This window comes from Python bivittatus, unplaced genomic scaffold (assembly GCF_059951505.1).
Source record: "Python bivittatus isolate LINGU-HERP-01145 unplaced genomic scaffold, Pbiv_v1 ctg000850_np1212, whole genome shotgun sequence".
Lineage (NCBI taxonomy): Eukaryota > Metazoa > Chordata > Lepidosauria > Squamata > Pythonidae > Python > Python bivittatus.
This window is the reverse complement of record NW_028277112.1, coordinates 41181442-41208438: the sequence shown is the minus strand read 5'-3', so window position 1 is coordinate 41208438 and position 26997 is coordinate 41181442. Positions and strand designations below refer to the sequence as shown.

Sequence of the window (26997 nt, the reverse complement as noted above, 5' to 3'; positions counted from 1 at the left end):
AGCAGAAAGTATAGCCCTATACACTTCAGAATTCATCCTGCTCTTTTATCAGCAGTCAGGTCATCAAGAAACACCAGTGACCTGGTTCCATTGGCAGCCATACATGCCCATGCCTTAACACTGCCTCCACCATGTTTGACAGATGATGTGGTATGCTTTGGATCATGAGTTGTTCCTTTCCTTCTCCATATTTTCTCTTCCCATCATTCTGGTGCAAGTTAATTTTGGTTTCATCAGTCCAAAGAATCTTATTCCAGAACTGGGCAGGCTTTTTTTAGGTGTTTGCTGGCAAAGTCTAATCTGGCCTTTCCGTTCCTGAGTGTTACCAGTGGTTTGCACCTTGTTGTGAAGCCTCTGTATTTACCTTCATAAAGCCATCTCTTGACTGTAGATGTTGACAATGACATGCCTACTTCCTCAAGAGCATTCTTGAACTGGCTAGATGTTGTGAAAGGGTTCCTCTTCACCATGAGCAGAATTCTGCAGTCATCCACTTTAGTTGTCTTCTGTGGTCTTTCAGGCCTTTTGCTGTTGCTGAACTAGTCCTGAGTTATTACAATCATAGCTTTTACTCAGAATCCAGGCTTATTTTTCTGTTCTGCCCAGTTCTTCTGGATATTGATAGAACAAAACACCCTTAAAAGGAAGTTCTATTAGTTTTAAGAGTTTTAACTCTTAATGTCTTAAGAGTTCCTATCTTATGTTGGCTTAATTATGACGATAAAGAAAAGCTTTCCCTTCAAGTAATTGCAGTGTACAGTAATAACGGGGAGCTAGGTGTTTGGAATATTCTTCCCACCCCAGGCATCAGTTTTGGATGACTCTGGTATAAGAAGTTCTAGAGGAGTTTCTCTTAGGTCTAATCATTCATATGTGACATTCATATATAATTTTAGTGTTCAAAATGCTTTGTATACCTTTATTTTGCTGCAGTTCTCATAACAGCCCTTTAGTAAGGTATTATAATCTCTCTCTTCTGTTGTAAATGGGACTGGAGCTGAGTGGCTTCCAACTAGTCAAGCTGAGTAATTGAGTTCATAGAAAAAAGAAATTGGGGACTTCCTGATTTGTAGTTTGGTCTCTGAGTTACTAAGCCAAGCTCTCTCTCAAGAGACAAAAATATGCAATCAACATGATTCCCAGTCACAAGCCCAGAAATTCATCTCTGTTGAAAGAGGTAGCATTGAGTACAAATAAGATTCACTCAGTCTGACTTACTCATTGTCTGGTTCTTTGGAAAGAAAATTCATGAAATAATTTTCAGAACAGCAGTCCCTAACTTTCCTTATCCCTTGCCAGTTCTTCTTCTTGCCTTAGACTTGCTATTCCTGATTTAAATTAAGGTTCACATATTATGCTAAGCCAATATTTATTTTAATCATAGTTTATTGAACAAGATTTGGCTTTACCTTCCCTGCCTCATTCTTCTCCTTGTTTCCCAGCTTGTCTCCTTCCCCAACCACCTGGACCAAACACAGATCCTACCCTTTCCCTGTACTTCTGTGCATGTTGGAGAACATCACTACCACCCCAGCAGCAGCAAGGGTCACTCCCTTCTATGAGGACAGGAGAAAAGCATAATCTTGAGACTGTGTGGATGAGCTCAGAGATAGAAAAAAAATGTCCATTGAGAAAAGGGGAAGGAAAAAAAGCAGATGGTGACATCGCTTCACTTCCTTCAAAAGGATTAAAGCTGAATTCAAAAGAGTATGTGGTTGTGACTCAAGTAATCTCAAAGGCCTTATCTTTAGTTACATTGCAACATTTTGTTTTAAAACTTTTAACTCAGTTCAGCCTTTCCCCACCTGGAGTGCCCAAAGCTAGCAATTCTGAGAGCTAGTCTCACTGCATCCAGATGGTACCAGTATGAAAAAGGTTGTTTGAAGGGATGTAAACTGAAGAATCTCCATCTTGTACATTTAGCCTTTTTTATAACCCACAATGGTTGAAGCAAACATTTTGCCTCTGCAACTAAAACAAAACTGAGTTCTGAGAAGCAGAGCAAAATGAACCACTTTTGTCCTGTCTACCAAGCCACTCGTTTTTATTGATTAGAATTAAGCCAGGAATGTGATGGCGTGGCCCAAGGATGCATGATGCAAATCAGGAACATTTGAAGAAAAAGCACTGCAATATTTATTTACTTCATACATTATTTTATTGTTTAAAAAACATTTGGTGCTTCTCAATCATTGTGATGCTTCTGCCAGAACAGCAGCATTTTTTTCCCCTTATTGAGCAATTGAGAAGATTCTTTTTTGTTGCCCAGAGGGATGGGGGAGATGGTGTAGAGAAATCCAACATTTAACGTTTAGTTTCTTGAGCTGCTTTTATTACTGGAAGTGTATGTTGTTGCTCCACCCTCTCCCTCTCCTGGTTCATAGGACTTGAAATGTAGACAGCTTTAATTCTTGTTCATAAGTCAGATTTTGGAAAACTATATGGTACTTTATTGAGGGTTCAGTGCAGACAAAGAATAAAAAAATACTGCAACAGTTAATATAAAACAATATGCAAGTAAACATAACTTATCAGTATAATATGACATTTGACAGTATAAAAAAGAAAAAACCATAATAAAATTGAGGCAAAAGAACATCAGGTTCTTTTTCTGCTCTAGATTGGTGCCTCCCTGCTTTTCAAGAGGGAAGGGGCTGATTTCTGAAATAAGCTACTCAGATCCATTCATAAATTTCCAGTTTATGCTTCTGGCCTTTTACCTTTAAATACTAGTGATCTTTATGCCACCAAGCATTCCTATCTGATGGAAAACCATGTGGTGGGGCTTAGTCACTGAAATAATAGAGAGGCTGTTCCCAACCACACCAATAATTTCTCTGTTCAGAACTTCTATTTCTTTTCCTCGAGAGTCTTGTCATCATTTTTCACCTGCTAAAACCTCTTCCAAGGCCAGGACCTGTGGGTCACTGTTTCCCAGGCCCAGTTTATCTGGGACTTGTGAAAGAATTACTCAACACAAGTCCCAAATGTGTGTGTGTGCACGTGCATGCGTATAAGCACCTTCCAGTTAGTTGTTGACTCCTGGCAACTGTCCAGACAAGTCCCTGCAGTTTTCTTGGCAGGTCCCAGATTTAGACATTGTCAAAGCTGAAACTTTCAGGCAACTCCATAGGGAAGCCCTGCTCCTCAGACAATGGGTAGATGTGGGCTTTCCTTCCAGAGGACTTGAGACCCAGGACTGCAGTGTTAGTAGGCCTAAGAGGAAGTTAGCCCCACTGGAGTGAAGAGGATGGGGTTGGACGTGAAGGGACGTAGCCCTGTGGCTTCCCTGTCCTGTCCAGCATCAGTACACGCTGAATGTTAAAGGCCTACTCAGGCATGAGAATTTGTCGTCCTGACCCACTTCTTCCTTCTGCTCTGAAATATCCTCTTCTACGCTTCTTGGAGGTCTGTTTTACGCGGCAGCTTAATTTCTTTACAGAATTTCTTCCGGCGTGCGTGTCCGTGTATGCGCGTACTTGCACGCTTCTCTCCTTTTCCACTCTTTTTGTACTCCCCCCCCCTTTGAAAACGGAAGCGTTGGTCGAGCTGAGACACTGAGTGGCTGCCGCAATTCCTCCCTCGCATCATGTGAGGCGTCAAGCGAACAATTAATGCTCTGCCGGCGCCCGCCTCTCAACTTCCAAGAGGGAAGACGAAATGTTGCAATGGGAGCAGCGCAGGCTTCCATCGGGAGCGATCCAAGTGGACCTGAAGGGGGGAGGGAACAGGTCTGTAGTAGCACCCATCACCATTTCCCCTTCCTTGCCCTACTCTTCGCTTCTGCTCTCGGTGTCGTGGTAGCCTGTTTCGCTCGCCTGTTCTGCATAGCGAACCGGGCGTAAAGCACGTGCCTAAGGTGCGTGCGAGCGTTTTTGTGAACCCCTCTCTCGGCTCGGAATGGTAGCGGCGTTATTAAGTGTGGCTTTGGTGCGGTGGCTGCGCGTAGCGAAGGGAAAGGCTGGATATTCCGGCCGGGCGGCTTCTTGGATTTGTTTGGGAGGATGGGATAAGAACTCGAGGCGCCAGAAGAGGAAGTTCTGGGTTTCCAAACAGTGCGAAACTTTCTTCGGGGTTTAAGGCGGTCAAGGGCTGCTTAGGAATAGCAAGCCTTCTGCCGCTTTCTCAGTGTGAAAATCGGGGCAAGTGGGACAGCCCAAGTTTCTCCCGTATCGGATTCCTTCAAGGGACAGCCTTGGAGATGCCGGTGAGAAGGGGTGATCGCTCTCTGCCTGCTCGGGCGAAGTATTCACCTTGGTTTAGGGTAAGTTTTTGAGCATCCTCTCCTTCCCCGTCTCCTTCCGATCTCCTATCCTCCCCCCGCCAGCCTCGAGAGTTGAACTTCTGGAGCCCGTCTGAATCTGTTTAAAATGGACCTGGGGCTTCCTTTACTGCAAATGGAATTTGCTGCACGTATTTTTGGTTAATGAGAGTGATGGACGTTGTTAGGTGGATGGCATTCGGCTTTTGATTGGACTGTGTGACTTTCTGGATGCAATGTGGGATATATAATCTCTGATACGTCTACACTGGAACAGGAATAGTTGAGCGTCTTTTGTTGTAGAGAGGACCCTACATGCCAGGTCAGTTGATATTTCGCTAGTAGTGCAAGTATCCTTTTCTTTGGCCATTATTTATCTGATTCTTCTCAAGGCAGATCAGGATGCTGTTTATCATCTTTACCCAATTGAGTGCCCTCAAGACTACAGCTCCCATTGGCCTCAGCCATGATGATTCTGGAGGAAGCCTAGTTCAACACATCAGAAGGGCCCCAAGTGATGAAAGACTGTTGTAGGTGATGTTCAAGTCTTCTTCTCTGTCTCCGGCACACACACAGGAGAGTGCCTTTGCATGTTACGCTAAGTCTGGGTACTTTAAACCATGATGCACTAAGCAAGCAATTGTCAAGCTTCACAAAGAGGACAAAGCCAAAAACAAAGCAAACAAGTTAGTACTTATGTGCACCTATTAATGCAAACACAGTGGAGGGAGGGAGGGAGAATTTGGCTGAGACTTATGTCACACAGGACATAAGGCAGAGCCAACTAAATTATTTTATGCCTTGTACTTGTATGAACTGAGCTGTAGTCTATGGTTTAGCATCTTGCGCTAGCCTATCCAGTTTTGGTTTTTTTAAATAAACTATGGTTAAACATACTATGACTTAGTGTGTTATGCAGACATGGCCACAGTGAATTTAATGGTTGAGTAGACATTTGAACCCATGTGTTCATTTTCTGTAAAACTACGGTAGTGAAGACAGGCATAGGAGTATTCAGATAAAAACAGGCATGGGTTAATGTTTCTTAGTTCTAGAGGATCAGATTTTTGTAAGTTGTTCTATAACATTTTCAGTATGAGGAGTGAATTATAAATTTGTCCAGGTAGCCTACATGGTGAAGTAATAACTTACTGTGATATGCAAATGGATACCACATTGGGAATTAAGGACAAACCTGAGACCATCAACCCCCTTAATTCATCCTTAGAATATTTTTTATGAGTCCAGTGTGCACGATCTTGCAGAGATGATTCTTTAAAAAAAATGTTCAGATATTGCTTTGGCTAATTTTTGCTAGTTGAGGAAAAGCTGATAGTTTTTGAAAGAAACGAAAGTACCTGGTGTAGAAATACCATAAATCTTGTTATTGTTTTAAGATAAGGGTAGGCTAACAAGGAAGCTAATATTTTAATAAAATGTATATGTTCTTTTTAAGCGACAAATGATCTTGTGGCGTTTGATTATTGCCTAAGAAAGGATTTATACAATTCTTATATTTGTACAATTTCTCATATATGCAATAATATATAAAAATAGAGAAACTGCAGCCCATCTGCTTAAAACGCACAATAATACCAAAAGGTCAGGTCAGATCAACTATGTGTAAGACCTTTAATTACTTCTTGAAGGTTGTTGTCAGCCTTCTATTTGTTTATTTACCTCAGACATAAGAAGATATAGAAGACAGATACAGAAAACATAACATTTATGGACTTTTGACCTTTGCTATAGTATATTTATCATCTTAAAAGATGTATAAGTTCTTTGCTGCTAATCATCTAGATAATAGTTTTTGGAAACTATGCATCTATTTGTTTTATTTTAAATATATATGCATACTGCTCAGAACTCAATATTATTCAGTGCACTTGGTCAGAAGAAAGGTGCATATGGCAGAAGTCAACTTGCAACTGCTCTTTTTTTCTGTGTCCCTAAAAAAATACTGATGTCTTTCATACTCATCATGAAAACTAAAAATATGTTTGACAGGTAGTAGCATTTGAAGTCTTGACCACTGTTTGTTTTTTTATATGTGTGTTTTGGATAGAACTCTGTGCAGTGTCAGTTCTCTTAACTGACATTACACCAACAAAGGGAAGAACAAACTAGGATTTCTGGTGGTTTTATTTCATTTTTTAAATTTTTTTTATTTCATTTGTTATAATCTATCCTCTAATTGAAGTTATCCTTTTTCTGAGATGGCTACATCTCAGGGGAAAGAATGTCTGAATTATGTCAGTGTAAGACACAGTGAAGGAAAGTAAAATATTATGTGTTGCATCAGCACAGAATGGTTTGCAACATTGTCAGGATGTGAAAGATTTTAAAAAGTGGTTCTTTATAAACATATAACATGGATATGAAAAGTTCAGGTACCACATTCCTTATTGGTGGTTTAAAGGATGCTGATGAAAACAGGTCAGCAAAATCTATGAAATGCTGCTCTCCCCAGCAGTGTTAAAAACAACTTATAAGAACCACACACAGATATTGTCCACTTGTCATCCAAATGTTGCTGGATTGAAAGTAATGCAAGTTGGTTCAGAAGGGCAGTGGCCTGTGGCTTGCCACATGGAAAAGCATTGCAAAAACAAAGGGGAAATGAGTTTCTAAGGATTTGGTGTTTGGGGCAGCCACAGGCTTCCTTTACTGAAGTAGGACAAGGTCTGAGAGAGTGGTACTGTCTAGTTATTTTCCTGGCTTATTATCACAGTAAGGCTGAAGAAAAGATAAGTACAGTGGGAAAATAAAAACAAAAAGCAAAATAACCCAACAGTTAAATGAGGCCTTGGAGCAGTTCAATAGCTGTGCTTGTTTCCTGACTAATGCAAAATCTCGTTACATTTGCAAAAGCCTTTTTTTTTTTTTATGTATCCAGCAAATTATGACAGTGTCAGTAAACATCTGCCTCCTGTACTCAGAATTCACATTCTCTTGCCCCAGCCTAACAATTGCAAGGCAATGAGATTACAGTGGACCATACAATAGACAAAGAAGTCAGTGTCTGGTGGAAAAAAAATCTCAGAATTAAGCAAAGAGACTTCTTGGGCATGTTATCATTTTTCACTTTTCAGTTAAATGACTTAATCTAGTTCTTGTCTTTATTTTAATTCTGATAGTGTCAGATAATATGAATATACAGTAACTTGGGCTAATGCTGTTTTTCTCTCCCCTTTCCTTACCACCCCCTTCCTGCTGTTAATATGTGAATTCAGGTAGACATTATCCTCCCTTTTCTAAAAGCATAATGTACAGTACTACATTTTGGAGATGATTTCTGTAATAATATAAATTATGGGTGAATTCAAAGTGCAAGTGTAAGCATTGTGTATAAACATACTAGGAATATATCTGCCAGTTGGAAGAAAGAAATCTCTAAACTGGCAAACTTTACTCATATTTTTCAAAGTGATACATTTCCGATATGAGTAAGATATAAGTTACTGTGGTGATTATTATTTTATTAGTAAGGTGAAATCGAAGAACATGCAGGAATGGAAGCAAAGGAATGCATAAGAATTAATAGGGATGATGGGAAGCATATGAACATTTACCATGGCACTATTGTAGTGAACTTTGTTGGAGTCTGACTGGATAAATAAATAGTGAACAGATTGGATTTTATCCCAATAATGAGTTTGGCTAATTCAGTATTTAGATGAAAGGAGAATTTTGGGGAAGAATTCCCCTCTTAGTATTGTATTACAGAAAAATAGCCTATATAATATTCTGGTTTCTGTAGCATTGTTACTGCTACATAAATAATCTTATAACTATCACTCTTCCTGCTAATTGGGGCCTGGAACAGTGTACAAAACAATAACCAAAAAGAATATGCAATAAAAAAAAATCAAAACACAATTTCTACTTGCATGACAATGAAAACCTATGAACACTAAGAGCTTTGTATATATGTGTGCTTACATGCACACACTCACCTACACAGTGGTTATTTTCAATATGTTTTGCCTTAGCAACATTTTAGATTGAACCTTGAGATAAAATGTCTCTTGCAAGCTATATAATTAGTTTAAGAGTAAGTCTTGGGCATAGGTATGCTAAAACTTTAATATTACAACTGTTCTTGTGAGTATTTGATATTCTGTTTGTTGTTGTTTTTTACTTTTTCATACTCTAAGATAATCACTTTATTGTAGTCAATACAAATATGGGAATGAAGATTGTGCCCAGATTTTCAGGCATTTCCTGGCCTTGGAGCTGGAGGTTTTAAAAAAAAATTAAAAAGCAATATTAACTCCTGTTTTCAAGTGTTTCCTGTCTTAAAATGATTTTTGACAGTTGTGTCTGAGAGCTTTTTCAAGAAAGCAGGCTGTTTACTGTATTTTAGACCAGTTTTGTTCCATTTTTGGGGGGGGGGATATGTTGTACCTATAACTGAACTAAAACTCTTTTAATGTTTGCTGTTCACGTGTGTTTTTAATCTTTGCTTCTTAATCTTGAAAAAACAGAGTAGAAGTTGATTGTGTGTGTATAGCTTAAACTAGCACGGCCCAATGGTGAAGAACTATTTTTGAAGACGATATCTCACCAGCCCAGGGAACACATCTTACCATATCAGTTTAGAGAAAGCTGTTCCAGATCTCCCCAGTGAACTTCTTTAAAAGCCATTTTATTTTTATATTCCAATATGGCATTGTTGTGCCAAGGGAAAAGTATGTGGATTTTTAATATATTTATTTAATATATAGAAATAATGAGTGTGGTTGGGGTGCCAGCTTTTTCTGCTTTTGGTTATATTGTTCTTGTTGTATATATTGTTTATCTTGCTGGTTTGTAAGCCACCCAGAGTTTGGTTTTAAGTTGGGTGGCTGTACAGATGTTTTAAATCAATCAATCAATAACAAAAATTCAAGATAGGAAAAATACAAATAGAAAAAAGGAAAAAAGACAAAGACAAAATTCATAAACTGTTCTCTCTCTCTCTCTCTCTCTCTCTCACACACACACACATACACACACACACACACACACACACACACCCCTTATAGATACTATAGGAGGAGAGCTATGTTAGTCTAGGATAGCACAAAAAATCAGGAGGAGCACCTTTCTTAACTAACAGATTTTATTAAAAGGCATAATTAGCTCACAAACGCTTATGTCTTTTAATAAAATCTGTTACCTGGAAAAAGTGCTACCAGACTCCTTCTGATAGGCCTTGTACTTTGCTTAAATATAAGCACACACTAAATAAAAATACTACTAAAGCCCTGTAACGGGGTTTTCAAACTATGTTCCAGAGAACTTGATGTCAAAGAAAAACATTCATTTGAACATAGGCAGTTTTCTATCACTAGATCTTTGCCTCTTGATTGAGGGTTCCAGGAATATATATTTTTTTAACTAACAGGTTAAAGAAGTTTGAAAATCCTATTCCATAATAGCAATTTTAAAAAGCTCAATTTTAAGCACAGCAGTAAATCTTGCTGCATGAATTATTATTGATCAGTCTTTCCATTATGTCAGTAAATAATTAGTTCATAAGCAGGAGTGAACACATACGATCAATCCAGTATTGTAAATCCGGAAAAGCAGTATCTTTCTATCATAAAAGAGTATTTTTTTTTACTATGTTCAATAAGTGCATAGTTATACATATAAATATTATTTTTTGGTATATAATTTAGAATCACATTTCCTTAAACCATGTTACTCTTCTCAAAACCATTTTAACAAAACTTATGGGTATTGAATCAGAATAGGACAATAGTGGGATAAGCCCATTTGATAAGTATAAGTGAACCCTTTATCATTCTACACGCTCACTATAATGAAGGTTACAGCTGCCCCTTTTAAAACATTCTCTGAAAAATCCAATACTCTGCCACAAATCCTTAGGAAATATTGTGGTATAAAAATGTAATAAATAAAATAAACATGAATAATATTGTATTGAATTAATTTCATTTTAAAATCAGAAGAAACATATTTAATCTTTTAAGACTTTTAACCATTGATTTTGTATATATAGGATATCTCAACTTTTGGTTCCAGTGTTTTTGCAAATAACTGATACCTTGTGTCATTGTGATCCTTCAAGACTGTCTTGACTCCTTGTGACTACATGGAGGGTCCATTAAGTTTTCCGGGCAACATTTTTGGAAGTGGTTTGCCAGTCTTTCAGCTTCTCAGTCTAAGGCTGAGAGACAGTGTGGTGGCCCAAAGTCTTCAACTGCTTTCCATGTCTAAGGGAAGAGTACAACAAACTGGCTCAATTGATATCTATCTTAATGTTATTCTGAAAATACAACGCAGCAACACTGTGTCTGGGCTAAGTGTAAAATCCAAATACGTTTTAATTGAAAATTCTGCCGTTTCACAGTTTTGGACAGTCCAGATTTTCCTGACAATAACCTGATCTAAAATATTAATACCCTTAAAGTACGAATTCCCTTTTTTTCTAAAATAGCAGGACAAACAAATCAGTTTTTCAGACTGGATTTATCCCAAAGTTATTAATGTGAATAAGAGTAAATATAATACTTCTGTCCCAGCATCTTCCAAATATGCCTTGCATAGTACTATATGGATTAGCTAAATCAAATGATGCTACCTAGTGAAGAATATTTGTTGGGTGGTGACAGAAATACAAGCAATTTTTTGGTAAAGGTGATACTTTACCTTTCATTGGCTGAATACATATTCCTTTACTATATTGACACTAATACCTCTCTTAATCCAACATTGACTAATTAAAAATTCAACATAAAAGAATAATTTATTTTATATGTGTTGTAACAATACCACCAAGCAATTAATATGTTTAAATTATCAGCTGATGTCATTTTCAGTTAAAGAAGAGCACTGAGCAACAATCCTATTTGCTCAATCTGCATTTATCAGTATGGTTCCTGAGAGCTGCCCTCCTATTTTGATTCTTATTCTTACTGCTGTATCTGCATAAACCTTCCCATTTCAAATAAACTTGAAAGTAAATTTATCAGCATTTAGGTGCCTTCAGGCATTCCTGAGAATGACTTGCTCTACTTAGAATGATCTTAGGTCTTTTGGGTTTCATTTTATGAAACATAACTATTTGATAATCACAGAAATAGACAAATTTAATTGTTGGGGTCACTTTCACAGTGGCAATTATCCTCTACTGAGCTTTAAAGACTTAAGAGTTTACAAACTCTCCTTGACTATAACAGAAGCAAAAGACAGTCCTTTTACCGTACTTCTCTCATGCAATATTTATAGTAAACGTTCTTTCCCAGTTCCCATGTAGAGCTGTGATTGGACATTGTAAGTGTAGCTGGAGATACCTAATTAAAAATGTATAATGGTTATGTAATATTGTCTTGTATGTCAATGGTTTCTACTAGGGTTTTATACTTGTGAAATTCTGAATTCCCATGCTATTGATACATATTACATTAAGCATATGAAGCTGCCCAGAGCCTTTTCTAAAATCTGAGGCTCTACAGAAATGAACAGAGTTGCTTTTACTTTTTGGGACTTATCAGTTTTATTCTAATTTGTTCGTTTTCTTAACTTTTTTTCCAATTCATTTTTATATCAGTTGAAAACTGCCTTGGGATTTAACTGCTATATAGAATTAGAACTAAATACAACTAAACAAATGCCACGAAATGCTGCATTAAGATATGCTTTGAAACACATCTCAGGTATTCTCTTCTCTTTGAGTGTAATTTTATTTAACATAATCATAAGTGAATAGCTTAAAGACCTGCAAATCTAGCAATTACAGGTAGTCCTTGGGTTACAATGGCAATTGGGACCGGCAACTCCATTGTTAAGCATTGCAGTCATAAAGCATGACATCTGGGGAGATGGGCAGCATACAAATTTAATAAATAAATAAATGTGACTGTGTCACTTAGTGATGGCAATTCTAGCAGTCCTGGTTGCCATCGTTAAACAAGGATTGCGACTTCTATCTTCCTGCCGACTTCCACATTGACTTTGCTGGTGGGAAGCTGGCAGGGAATGTCAGAAATCGTGATCATGTGATTGCAGGGACTCTGCAATGGCCAGAACTCCAGGGACCCATTGTAAGTCCCCCTTGTTCAGCATCGTTATAATTTTGAATGGTTGCTGAATGAATGGTCGTAACCCAAGGGCTACCTGTAGCTAATTGGATCAAGCATTCATGTTTTGGCTGGTATGGAATCTCCTTTTTCCTATGGTTCAGGACTATGGATCCATTGTCCTGAACCGTAGGGATCTGTTTCCTTACCTGAGTTTCAGTCTACTGTATATGTTTGTGCTCTGGCTCTGTAGTATTTTGAAACATAAATATAATGGTGCCTATAAGGAATGAAGCTGGTAAGGCAGGAACAGTTGTTCCCAGGGCAGAGAGAACTATTGTGTTAACATTGATCAGGTATCTCCTAATCAAAAAGCTAGCGTTGGCTAAATATCCATTGACTCAAAAAAATGGAAAGAAAAGTCTAGAATTTGAACCTTGTAGCATAGCCTTTATATAGAGGTTGACTTCCATGCCCTGCAGTAGACATATCTTCTGTGTGTATATGGTTCATTGTTGTCTGCAAAAAAGAAATTGATCTAGCTGAATCATACCTGATCATACTCAACTTGTTCCTGAATAAGGGGTTAGTGACTGGAGAACTGAGATTTATAACCATGCCTACCTAAATCTCCTTTGGTGCCTCACAAGGCTCCCTGTCTACCTGACTTTTTTCTCCTTTTGATTATAAAAATATATAATATGGTACTATTGCAAAATAAAGGGAAACAGCTTCTAGTATCTCTGGGCCTCTGGGCCCCACACAGACCTCACAGGCATTTGTAGTAAATAAAAAGACTGAGTGACAACTACCAGTGCTTTCTTTCAAAGTGTGCCCACATGCCCCCCCCCAAAATGTCAAATATAAACTGGAGTGAAAGAGTACATCTTAAGGGACTATGAGACTTGGCCTAGAACAACCCCCATAGAACTAATTCTGTGAAAGTATCTACAATCTCAACAATTTGTTTATCCCTGAAATAAACCCATGCTCCATATAAATAAACACCAAGTGATTCTTTAAAAAGTGATAAAAGGAATTAGTAGTTAGATCAAAATGCTGTTGAACTTGCACTAGACTGGTACAAATGTCCCTTATGAAGTAAATTCATTGTGTTCAGTGTGACCTACTTTCTAGTAAATGTATTCATTCATTCTGCGCTGGAGTAAACCAATAGCCAGTTTTAGCTATGATTTTGCTTTACAAAGTCTAAACAGAGAGGTTTATAGGAAATGCATTAACAGATATGAGTACAATAGAATATCTCATCTTTCCAGCAAATACTGTTTAACACAGGAGTGCAAGACCTTCATTTCATTCCAGCCAAAACATCTATCTTGCTAGACTCGCTGTTCTTTATACTGTTCATTTATAATTTTTTTGTGTATATGTATATATATGTGTGTGTGTATACACACACACACACACGCATATATGCACATACATTTTCAAACTAGTTTCCATTGATTACTTTTTCTCCTGTAATTGCCATTTTAAAACCCTCAGACAGGTGGCCATCAATACATATCATGGAAGTAATTTGCATTACAGATCTGCTTTCTTTTTATCTATAAACACGTTCTTTTTGGTGTACGTTTAGGACTACAACCCTAACCTGCTGGCTTTTAGATCTCATCATAGGCATTCCCTCACCATATGTGAGAAACTATTTTTGGATCATTAAATTCCAACCAGGGTGAAGATTTTTTTAATTCACATACTGCCTTAAAACATAGCCTGAACTGGCTGGCTGTTGGTGGGCTTTTTCTTTTCTTTTCTTTTTTCTTTTTTCTTTGCTAAATCCAAGTATATCCTCTGTGAAAATGCAGTTAATGCCGATTATTCTCTAATGTATTCCTCTTAATGAATTAGATTTGCTAGAGATGATGGGCCTCTGATAGTTGTCTAAGATACAGGTCAATTATATAGAAATCTGTTTGGTTGCTCAAAGCATATCTTTCTAAGAGTGAGAATAAAATTGCAGGAGCCCAGAAAGGAGGGAGACCAGATAAGAACAGGGAAATTGGTAGTTATACCTTATGAGACTGTTTTGACACTCAGTTTCTGTTTGGTTAAATATATACATTTTCTTAAATTACAGCTGTTCCTCCCTGAAGTTTTTTTTTTTTTTTTTAAATAGTTGCTCTTTCCTGAGACATTTTAATAGTTTAGATGAATTGTTATCGGAGAATGGTGAAATTGTACTCATGGATTATTAATAATCTAGTGCCCTGAACATGAAAGATACTATTTATTTTGAGGCAAGAGAAGGATTAATAATTTAGACAATAATAAATTGAAGGTGTAGAGAATTTAAGCAGCACTGTAGATTATGTTATACTTATCTGGGAATACTAAAAATACATTCCTAGGCATGACTACTCAGAATTATGGTCTACTGAGGTCACTAAGACCTACTCTAAGCAGAGTTGCAGCCTTAATCACAAAGCTGCCTGTGATGTCTTTTCCAGGAGAAAAATCCTGTGCAGATTAGGCAGAGGTTGATGGGTTAATCTACCTAGAACAATTTTCAGTTTGCTCTGGGAAACTCACAAAGGAAATAGGAAGTTGTCGTATATAAATTAGACTATGCAAATTAGTCCAGTATGCCTATAAAATGAGAAGATGGTGATGTGATGTGGAAAAATTTCTTTGGAAAAATAAAGCAGTGGAAAATTTTCCAGCCACATCTTTGAAAAACATTTAAGTAACTATAGGTTACATAAGACCACAAGCAGTGATTGGCTGGATTGGACTTGTGGCCCATTTAATTCAGCACTCTGTTTTCACAGTGACCAACCAACTACACAAGGAAGCCCGCTACAGTAGTTTCCCAGAAGATGGGTTCCAGAGGCAGTGACGCTGCCATCAAGGCTAATAGCCATTGATCCCCATGACTTCCATGAATTGGTCCAACCCTTTTTTTAAGCTAATCAAGCTGGTAGCCAGCACACCTAGTTGCTTATTTTATGCTATCAGTGACTTGGGAGCAGATCTTTGGAAGAGTGTCTTCATTCCTGATCAGATGCAAAGATCAGTGTAGGAATTCTTTTTCCTTGCACACCATTACATCTTGAGCTGGTGAGTACCAGATGAGCCATTCTTCATGGTGGCCCCAATACTGTGAACTTGCTTCTAAGACAAATTCATCTGACTCTTTGCGTGGGTATTTAATTGGATATTAAATAACTTCAAAAGCTTCCTTTGAGAGAATTTGCAATTGGTGTATCTGTTCTATGCAATTTTGCAAGATGCTTTAAATGCTTGATAACGTGGCTCTTAAAATTCCAATACTTGATGTTCACAGCATTTGGCTTTTGTAAAGTTTGTGGAAAGTATGGATTGAAATGCTTTACTATTTCAGTTTACATGTAATTTCCAATATGTACGTTTAAAAAGAGAATAGCTTTTTTGCAATCACCTGATTGTGTGCAGGAGATTAGCAAATGATTGCTTAATGCCACCCTCTAGTGGAAACTAATTTATAGATCTGCTGGTGTTTAATTCCAAATAGCTCGGTTGCACCTGTGACAATTCAGTTTATACTGGCCATTGATTTCATTCCAAATTCAGTCACTGGCAATATGACCATTTGTTTATGATTCAACAGCAGATGAAAGGATTTATCTAACTCTGTCATATATTACATTGGTATACATACACGAGCTATTTAAATTAAGGAGACACTCAAACCCCATTTACAAATACATACAAAAACACATGAGTGAAAAACTCAAAACCTGAAGACAAAAGGAAAATATGCTTCACACCATTCTCTGAAATGAAGCTTTGAAAACAGGAATTTCTTAATTCAGAGGAAATAATAAGAAATAAATAGAAGGGAAAAGAAAACATTTAAGAGGGAAATAACTGAGTGTCAAGTAGCCTGCAGTTCTTGTAGAAAAGTAGAAACAGGTAGGAAGAGAAGGTGAATAGTTTCAAAATATGTCATTTCCAATATTCATTTTGTTATGCTGATGTATATCTAAAGAATATAAGACAAATAATGTCTAAGGTAAATTAAATTGATTATAATGCTGCCTGCAAATGTATATTCTGTATTTCTGTAAGGACTGATACTACTATTTTTCTTGCCTTTCTGATGGATCACAAAGCATTATGATCTTCCTTCCTGTAGCATCCAAATATATGTCCCTTAAAAATACATTTCTTTCATGAAAGTAGCTCTCACATTTGGGAGACATGGACATGAGATAATTAAAGCTGCTGTCCTGTTATATTTTAATAATAATTTATATCACACTTAAAAAACAAGAGCAGAACATAAATACAGGAATGTCAATTGAATTTGAATATATGAAAATACAAAGTAGACACCTTAAAGCCTAGGCAGTTCTAACATTAAAAGAATAGTGGAATACTAAACAGGTAAATACCAAACATTTTAATTTTACAATTAAAAATACCCAGATAAGCTAGACCCTATAAATCCTAGTAACAATATATATCTAAATAAGTAAAATTAAACAATATACAACATAAAAGCTGTAGAGGCCTGTTACTGAGAGAGTCAGTTATCCTGGAATTTACTGTTGACTAAATGTGGATAGAGTTGCGCGGTAAGTGTGTAAACTGGCCCATTACTACTGTTTTCAGTTTCAAACAACTTTTATCCCTGCAACCATTCTCTTGTAATTCTTTTCAACAAGCCTGTTTAAAGTGCAGTTTAGGTTTTTTATGTGTTCGATACAATGAAGGCCTTTTGAGTACAGTCTGCAGTCCGTTTTTATATCAGCTCTTCCTAATCCAGGCCCCAAGGTAGGAGGGGTTTGAACAGCATAACCATTACACAAAGAAGTACATTTTTTTGAATTAAGAGCTAATAATGAAATCTTACAGCACAACTCTGCTGTTTTATGTTGCATTCTTGCTCCAATTTTGACACTGCAAAGTACATGCAATGCAATTTGCTTTAACTGTAGTAGAGAGAAGCCATTCACCTGCCTCTCTGAAAGTATGAGTAAGCCACATCTGTTGTTTCAGTCCTGTCTTAAATGAAAAGTGTAGGCTGAGGTGAAGCTCTTGGAGAATGGAAATTTAGTAATAGTATGATGAACATAGTCTCTTGAGCGTGTCATTGTTCTTATGAGTAATGTAATGTTGAATGCATGTTTTTGAGCAGAATGTGTTCAGAATGTGTTGGCAGAAACTGATTTGCAATCTTCTGCACCACTGAAATGAGTCAGCTAGTTATCAGATAATGTACCTAGGAACTAGTTTGGATAATATATGATTTGACTTGGGCAATCTCGGTCCTGTGACCTTCTATACTACTTTGTGATATATACAAGTAGGATGTTTTTCTCCATGAAAAGTATGCTGCAGAATTCCTAGTTACTCTTTTGAACTTTAAAAGGTGGGCTCCTGATTTATACCTGTCTTGTATGCATATTAGGAGCTCGTTGGTTGATTAACATACCAAAAGAGAGTTCTTCATTAGGAAAAAACAAAGGAATTGAGTTCAACATCACTGCTCGTGAAAGAAAAAGTAATTGAAATAGATTGCTGTGGATGACCTAGGGTTTGTGAAGTTAGGGAGAAGAAGTGATCTGCATGTAAACCTTTGTCTTCCCCCCTTTCATAGGTTTATAGCAGCCTCCCCAGTCTTTGCCATTCCAGATGTCATTCAATTTAGCTTTCATATACCCAACACGTTACAAGGACACCAAATTGAAACTGGCGGCTTAAAAGCTATCCTTGGGGAAGCTGATCAAATTGGAGTGAGTTCTATAATCTGCACCCCAATATCCAAAGCTTGTGTCCTGCATGCTGCTCCAGATCTTGTGCCCATATGTCCAGAACTGCACATTTCCTACATTGTTTTTTCTTTGCAGAGGAAGAGCAACCCATATGTTGATGCTTACCTAACACTCAGCCTAAAAGATTATTTAAAGAGAACTTTGAAATAGGCTGTACTGGACTGCTTTAAAATGTGACATTGCTTTTGGAAGTAATTTTTCTTTTCAAATAATTTTATTAAATATTACAATTAGAAAGACTAATACTAGTCTTTCTGTATTAGAAAAACTAATACAGACTACAAAAAATATTTAAAAAGAAAAAGAAAAATATTGTGAAAAAAAAAAAGGTGGGGAGAAGTTGTTTCCCCCTTCATTCCAGCAAGTATAAAAATTTTTAGTAGCTTATCACCATCTCCTAATACAGCATATACTCTCTTAACCCCATAATTCATCTCTTAACTAAAAACAAAATCCAAAAGCCTCAACATTCGTTCCTTATCAATAGAAGTCCAGTAAGGGATACTAGATATAACTAATTATCTATTTTAAACTTGACCAAATAAGCCAACCCTGTATCCCTTCCCTGTATTAAGTCCAGAGCTGGATTTCTGTTCCTCTTTCTTTTCTGTCCCAATAATCTTTCAAAGCTTTAACTGACCTCTTAGGTACATCCAGTACCTAAGGCTTGCCCTTTTTTTGTCACTTCTCAGAAGATAATTCAAAGCTTTAACAGATTTCTTTTGTACATCCAATAAGAGAGAGTTATCCAAATCACTTTTCTGATTTAGTAATTATACCTCTCCTTTAAGTAATGAAACATCAACCGGTTTTGTTTGTATATCCAATACATCTTTCTCCATATCCTTCTCATTACTTGTCAGATTTAAATCCAGATTCCAGTTAGTTTCAGATTTATCCAGTATAGCTTGTTCTTCTTCTGTAACTTCATGACACACCATTCATCTATCATATCAAATAATTTCGAGGACCAGTGTCCAGAAAAATGGAAGTGTTTTGCTCCATTCTTTATTGACAAGCCAGATATATTATCCTCTAGCTCCCTCTAGTGTCAGGTTCTGAAAGTTCCATTATCATGTCCCTGTTAAGGAAACCCAAACAGGCGTAATTTCCCACAGGAAGGGTTCTTCTAATTATTTCAGAATTATAATTCCAAGTCCATCTGGACTCTTAATCCATTGTTAACTTTCCACAATCCATACTTTAAGCACCCTTTTGCTGTTTAATCCAAAAAGTAATATTTTTTCAAAATTTTAAAAAATTATTTCTCCAAGGAGAAGGCAACTCACCCAGTGAATACCGTATAGCTTGCCATTCCAAAGGGTCTTAATATTTCCAAGGCAGTAAGGAAAAGCATATCTAAAGTGATTAAGAGATGAGGCTCAGTCAAGCTTACTGTCCTTAAGAAAGGCTGCATTCATGACTGTGAGCAAAGAAGGTTCCTCCCTTGACTCCCAGCTGTTCAACTCATAAGCAGACCGCGAAATATTGATTCCTGCAATAACTCACGAGGAGCAGCTGTGCAGAGTCACATGGGCTCTCTCAAGATCTCCTTTGCACCAGGGAGATATCGGCGGCCAGGATCCTGCATCCAGCTGCCAATCTCCGTTGAAAATGCTGTCCCGTTGCAAGAGGGATGTCTAGCTCACCATGGGGCTCACCCGCTTTTGGAAGTTGTATTGTTCTTGGGTATGTGTATTTGAATTCCTGTACATTACCATGGGAAAGACTGGCAGGATTGGCTGAATATGTAGGCTGCTATTATAGTAGAATTACATAACCATTTTAGAATGATACAAATTGATAAAAGGACTGGGAAGTTCACACTCTCTTAACAGATTACAGTCTGCCACAACAAAAACAGATAAAGCATAGTGAATGTGATTACACACTGTGAAAAATTGAGGATCTTAAAAGGGCGTGCAAGTTGATTTATTATCTTTTTCCATTCCCTAGTATAGATAATCCCTGGGCTAAGAACACCCAGTTTAAGGACGACCCATAGTTAAGAATAGAGCCTACTGTAGCAAGATTCAAGTTAAGTACACAATGATTCACGTTAGATACACAATGGTTCGAGTTAATTATAAAATATTATTTATACAGTATTATACAATAATACTGTTCTGGCTTATGTACAAATTCGATTTAAGGACAGACCTTGGGAACGGAACTCGTTCTTAAACTCTGAAGTACCTGTACCCAGAAAGGTTTTTAAATTTAAAATATGAATAAACTAGCTTGCCTTAGAGGATATTTCTTGATCTTTATGCTTGTAAAGTGTCCATGAGGAGAATCACAGAGTTCATTAGTAGTAGATCCTATAAATGCACTATTTAATTAGAACTGGATAGGATGAAATCTGTGCATAATTCTCTTTAAGAAGATTGTTGAATTAAAGAATGGTACTTCATTAAGGTACTTGTCTGAATTTGCTGAAGAAATTATTAGTAATTTTTTCAGCGGTGTACTTGCATAAATAATGTAATAACAAATGTATTGTGATTATCTTTTTGCATTTTTCCCAGGTGATATGTTAATAACTTCTAATAAGTAGCTAATACTTGATTTAACAAACGCTTGATGAATTTGCATTCTCCATGCATCTTTTGCCCTCGGTTTCTTGGCTCCTAGATAGCTAGAATTTTGGGATAGAGAATTTAATCTTCTCTCCTTTAGAGGGAGGTTTATAAAATCTGTGGTCTTGCCCAACCCCCATGCTCATTTTGGTCCTTCCATTAATCTGTTGGCATTGACAGTATTTTGTAAAGCAAACAGATGTAAATTTTATAATATTAAAGAAGAGATTATGAGTTAGAGATTTAGAATAGCACAGATGGCTTTTATGCCTAGGGAACTCCCAAGGTGAGCTTGCAATACTTTGTAAATACTACATTCTGTTCTCTACAAAATGCAGCTTCTAGAAATAGTCACTTATAGTTTAATTAATTCATTCTTCAAGAGCAGGAAAAACATTCAATTTTATTTGTAGCAATTTGATTATATGTAATTTCAAGGAACATTAATCTCTTCTGCCTTCTTCCCAGAAACAAATGCTACTCTAATTTCTTTACTTATAGAGCAATTACTCTAGTAGTTTCATTCACAAATAAAATATTTTTAAGTACTTGAAATAACAAATGTGTATCCTTCAACATTCTGTGCGCGGCTGCATAAAAATAAAAATCCACAATCTATTGGTTTCTACACTGTAAAACTAGTGAACATATATTTGTTTGCATGTGTCTCAGGAAACAAAAGCATTTTGATGTTAGAGGACATCAAACGCAATAGCTAAAAAGTAATTTTGCTGGTACATGGTTCAACAAGGAGATGATCAATCCAGAGCATTGTGGGTGTGATTGTACAGTTGTCATCTGTCCTGATTTTCATAGTCATGTTTCCTAAAAAAAAAATCCTGTTGATTTTAAGCTCTTTTCAACTTTTTTCATGGTCAATATGTGTAAAGATATCAGCATTAATAATCAAAAATTAATATTTGGGATGGTTTAAGTAGTTCCATTAGGATGTATATAAAATAAAACATCTTGATTGCTCTCTTAATTTATGATGAGCATTTTATCCCAAGACAAGACATTGTATCAAATCACTTGCTAAGAATCTGATTCTAGTTTTAATTAGTTCCCCATGATTCATGAAACTTTACTGATTATCTTTGTGTTAGGAAAATAGCTATGGATCTGGTGCCACTTTGAACTATCTAAAGTACAGTGGTACCTCTACTTACGAACGCCCCTACTTACGAATTTTTCGAGATACGACCAGCTCCAGCCCCAAAAATTTACCTCTACTTACGAACTTGCCTCGACTTACGAACCGGATCCGCAGCCATTTTCCACCCGTGCCACGTGGTCCACGGCCATTTTCCGCCTGTGCCACGTGGTCCGCGGCCAATTTCCGCCCATTCCACGTGGTCTGCGGCCATTTTTCCACCCCTGACACGTGGTCAGCGGCCGTTTTTCCGCCCCTGACGCGTGGTCCACGGACGCCGGAACGGATTAACGGCAATTACATTGAACCTTATGGGAAAATTTACTTTGACTTGCGACCAACGTGACTTGCGATCAGAGTCACGGAATGGATTAAGTTCGTAAGTAGAGGTACCACTGTAATTAGGGGAGTGTACAAAAAAAAATACATTTTGTGACCTGTCCATTTGGCTGTACTGTTTATGGGAGAGGTCATGATTTGTCTGAACTGAAAACTAGAACATCTTTGTTGCTCCATGTTTTGGCCAAAACAGATTTGGAGGGGAATCTTAATGGGGTGAATAAAGCAATAAAAGTGCATCTCACTCCATATAATGCTTTGAGCAGACCACAAAATGGCTGGGATCTGCCACAAAAAGAGAACTCGCTGTCTAAATATTGCAGATCACAAGAAGATGCTCAAGGAAAAGAATCAGCTACATGAGCATAACCTGACATATGCACAAAGGCTAATATCTAATACTCAGTTTCATAACTTGTACTTGGAAATACAGAACATGGGACTCGGTGCCACATGGCAAAAAGGAATAACAATTTCTGCAATTTCTGCAAAAAATTGTAAAATAGCTAAACATTTTACCTATTTTTACAGAATTTTTTTTGAAGCAAATGTTCCTCCTAATCAATTAGTTTAGACTTCCCAGATTTCTTGCAAGATCACAACTGTTAATTCAGAGATTGTTAGGGAGACAGAACCTTACTCTTAGCTGGGGTTCATGGACTTCTCCCTTTATTTTAAGAAGACTAAACCTTTTCAATGTCTAGCAGGAGGAGGAGCTTGGTAATTTGATTTGAGAGTGTATGTGACAGAGAACCACTTCTTAGTTGTGAGGATGTAGACTGGAAGTTTGTAGTCAGTCGTGTAATCTTACAAATGGACTACAATCATAGCAACAACATTATTGCCTTGATGGGTTGCTTGGCCCCCTGCGTCTGGGGTATTTTGCTAGGCTGCAGTCTGTTTTATTTCACCAGGCCTTGAGCTTGGAATAGCCTTTTGTTGTCTGACTCCAGAGGGCTTCCTGAAGTCCTAACACCTTCATTTCTTTCCAGTCAAAGTTATGGGAAGAGACAGGAAAGGTTGCAAATGAAAAGTGACATTGCTTGGACAGATCTATAATATTGTGAACAAGACAGCAATTGTATGATAAAAGCCATGTTTGGAAGCACCCTTAATGTTGCTGCATTACTCTGTTGTTTTATACTTTTAGCTTTTATTTTTTATTTTAATTTAGGGTTGTTTAATTTTTAATTGGATTTTTATTTTATAACATGCTTTTGAAAGTCCTAGGGGAAACAATTCATAAATAAATGTAATATATCCATTGTCAATAGTTTCTTCAAAGCCTAAGGAGGAATCTTATTCTCTACCATTAAAGTATCAAACCTTTGTTTGGTTCTGTTCAGGTTTGTTTTTGTCAACCCTCACAGTTTCCCTGCCAAGTCTGTGAACAGGATAAAAAATCTATATATCGGTGTTTTTATTTTATTATATCATTATGATTCTTTGGAGACAATATCCCTATGTAGACATTTGCCTGTACCTGGATTAAAAAAAGTAGATTTCTAAGATTTGGCTGCTTCCTTTACAATTTGTATTACAAGCTTAAAATATGAAAATAGACAAGCAGCCATATGTATTTTCTGCTAACATTTGTTCAGAAAGTACCTATTTTTTTTTTACCCAGAGCCTTGCTCTTTAAGATTGGTTTTAAAAATATTGCTCTGATATAATTGTAAAAATATTTATTTGGCTTGAAGCGCTTTTGGAAAGAATTCCTTTTTTCAGTTGATGTTGTTTTTCTCCATATAAATAGGGCCCAGTCATGGAAGAGCTGATATGGGAACAGTACTCAGTGACCTTACACAAGGTAAGAAGTTGTTTATGTTCTAATTTTCTAATAGCATTTTTGCACTGAATATCTCATATCACACCAGCTGCACTGACAAGCCAGACATGTCCCAATTTTTATGACAATTGCTTTTCAATAACAAATGATTTTAACCCTCTGAAGTATACTGCTTATGCTTAAACATTTTTTAAAAGAACACCCTCACTTTACATCAATAACTTACTTTACAATCCTAGCAATTCATTTCTCTAGAGCTATTAAAAATACCTAGAATTCACAAAATAACAGCAACCTTTTTTTAAAGGTTCAGTTGTCTATTAACCCAAGGAAGGAGGACAGTTTAAAATGTCAGCACTAAAACTTTGGGCTTTTCCAGCACTCTGTTTTGATTATCAAGAAGGGAAATGTTTTGGAAGAAATTATATTCTTTGGAGTACATAGGAGCCCAGCTTCTTTAATGTTTCTGTTGTAGCTGACAGCGCATACCATGAATTGCATTGAAAAGCACTTGATAATTAATTCCTATATTGAAATGGAACTACTGTACTACTAGTCCTACTGTTCCCCAGAGTCATCAAAGTTATCTTCATATGCTGCAAAAGGAGAGCAATCCCATTCATGCAATGCAAAAGAAGGATAGAATTTACCATGTCAGTGGTGGTGAACAGAGAGCCAGTTTGGTGTAGTGGTTATGGCGCCAGGCTAGAAACCGGGAGACTGTGAGTTCTAGTCCCACCTTAGGCACAAAGCCAGCTGGGTGACCCTGGGCCAGTCACTCTCTCTCAGCCCTAGGAAGGAGGCAGTGGCAAACCACTTCTGAAAATCTTGCCAAGGAAACTACAGGGACTTGTCTGGGCAGTTGCCAGGAGTCAAAAACTGACTTGAAGGCACAAATAAAATTTAAAAATGATGATGAGCAGCCTTTTCCTCCTATAAATTAACTGTGACATAAGTGAGGATATAGTGCTTGTGGGCAGAGTGTCTGTCCCATTGCATTCGGCTTTTGTGTGTACAGCTGTTGTCCGTCTAGTGAGCAGTGATACATGTAAAGGCCTCCAGCATGCAGATAAACCTGTTTGTGCAAACAGTCTTATTGTCACTGATTTCACAGTGTGGTTTATGGAAGGGAGGGGCTGCTCAGAGGCCTCAAAACTGAACTGAGCACAGCTTATCCAAACAATGCTGAACAATTATCCACCTTTCTGCCATGAACGTTACAGAATACTGAAATAATTAAACTTCCACCTATTAATTTTACTGTCTTGAATGAAAAGTATCAATCTGATCATTTCAAAAACAGAAACATTTGAAATGGGCCCTTGGTTAATATATGGATTGGAATTTGGATTTAAATTCCAAAAGAAGAGTTTAAAAAATAATTACATCCAACATATGAGAGTACAGTTTTCTCTTACTGATACCATTGTAAGATTGTCGCATGGAGGGTCATAAGGAGGGACTTTCTAATACTTTTGTTGATGGAGAGACTTGGGAAGACAGAAACAAATACAAGCTTACAATTTCTATTAACTTTCTGAACTAAAAGTGATTCCTTTCTCTTGCCTTTGCTGCCACTGCCACACTTAAGTTCAAGCATGGCACAACACAAATGGCCCACGTTCCCTTACCCGTTCTTCCAATCATTCCAGCACCTTGATTCATGTCCCCTTTACATGTTTGAATTCAAGCACAGCATACTCCAGTCAGCCCACCTGCCCCTTGTCCCACTGTCCTAAGGCCTGCCTTCTCTTTTTCTTCCCTTCACCACCACCAGCTTTGCCTTGTCGCTGCTGTCTCCCCACCCTCTGCTATCCAGAATTCCTGGGCCTAGAAGATGCCACTTCAAGGTTTATGCCGAGACCACACGTGAACGGTTCAAATCCAATGGGAAAGTGTGTGTTTTGGTTTAGGCATGAATCTGGCTGTCCAGTCATGCAATACTGGTCACATTCTATTCCACACAATTAAAAAGCACAGAACTTATAAAACTTAATTAACAAATATAACTGTAATGGTATTAATTATATTACTTAAAAAGGGGTGAATTTTAGCAGGCTCAGGATGTGCCTATCTGAGCTTTGCAGTTAACAATTTCTGCTTTATAGAAGTTTTTCAAGCCATCCTGTGTCAAAGCAAGTATCTTCTTTAACCCACCTTGCTTCTGCTACTGCTTACCATTTATACAATAATTTCAGTGTTTTGAAACTCTGTAAAATACCAGTTATAGACACAGAGGCTGAGAAGGAGTGGCAGGCCTATATTTATCTTCTGAGTTTGTGGCAGATGGCTTCTTAATTTGTAGCTCAGTGTCTTAAATGCTACATTACTACAGCCCTCTTCTGTCGCTGTAGTTTCAAATCATTCTTAAATCAAGATTCTGTAACTGTGCTCATGTACACCCTGTAAGAAACATTTTTCATTTGTCCTACAATTCCCTAGTCTGTTGTTGTTGTTTAGTCGTTAAGTCGTGTCCGACTCTTCGTGACCCCATGAACCATATTGCGCCAGGCCTTCCTGTCCTTCACTGCCTCCCTGAGTTTGCTCAGTTTCATGCTCATTGCTTCAGTGATGCTATCTAACCATCTCATCCTCTGCCGTCCTCTTCTCCTTTTGCCTTCAATCTTTCCCAGCATTAGGGTCTTTTCCAAAGAGTCCTCTCCTCGCATTAGGTGACCAAAGTATCTGAGCTTGAGCTTCATTATCAATCCTTCCAATGAGCAGTCAGGGTTGATTTCCTTTAAGATTGACTGGTTTGACCTCCTAGCAGTCCAGGGGACTCTTAAGAGTCTTCTCCAGCACCACAGTTCAAAGGCATCAATTCTTCGGCGCTCAGCCTTCTTTATGGTCCAGCTCTCACAGCCATACATTACTACTGGAAAAACCATAGCTTTGACTATGCGGATCTTTGTCGGCAAGGTGACGTCTCTGCTTTTTAATATGCTATCTAGGCTTGCCATAGCTTTCCTCCCAAGGAGCAAGCGTCTTTTAATTTCATGGCTGCAGTCTCCGTCTGCGGTGATCTTGGAGCCCAAATAAATGAAGTCTGTTACTGCTTCCATT

The 26997-nt window shown here is 37.5% G+C and overlaps 1 protein-coding gene across 5 annotated transcripts in view; it reads left to right on the top strand.

The window, feature by feature from the left end:
* The window catches only part of TJP2 (tight junction protein 2), an 83095-nt gene that overhangs the window by 23453 nt on the left and 32645 nt on the right, over positions 1 to 26997 (top strand). For 2 of the 5 annotated variants that reach the window (XM_088130443.1, XM_088130441.1), the window contains exons 1-2: positions 3599 to 3731; positions 23902 to 23955. In XM_088130443.1, the coding sequence (XP_087986569.1) occupies positions 3615 to 3731; positions 23902 to 23955 (171 nt within the window). In that variant the 5' untranslated portion in view covers positions 3599 to 3614. Of the gene's footprint in view, positions 1 to 3598; positions 3732 to 3801; positions 4265 to 23901; positions 23956 to 26997 lie in introns of those variants that run through there. The other 3 variants (XM_088130440.1, XM_088130442.1, XM_088130444.1) reach the window with 3 other exon arrangements.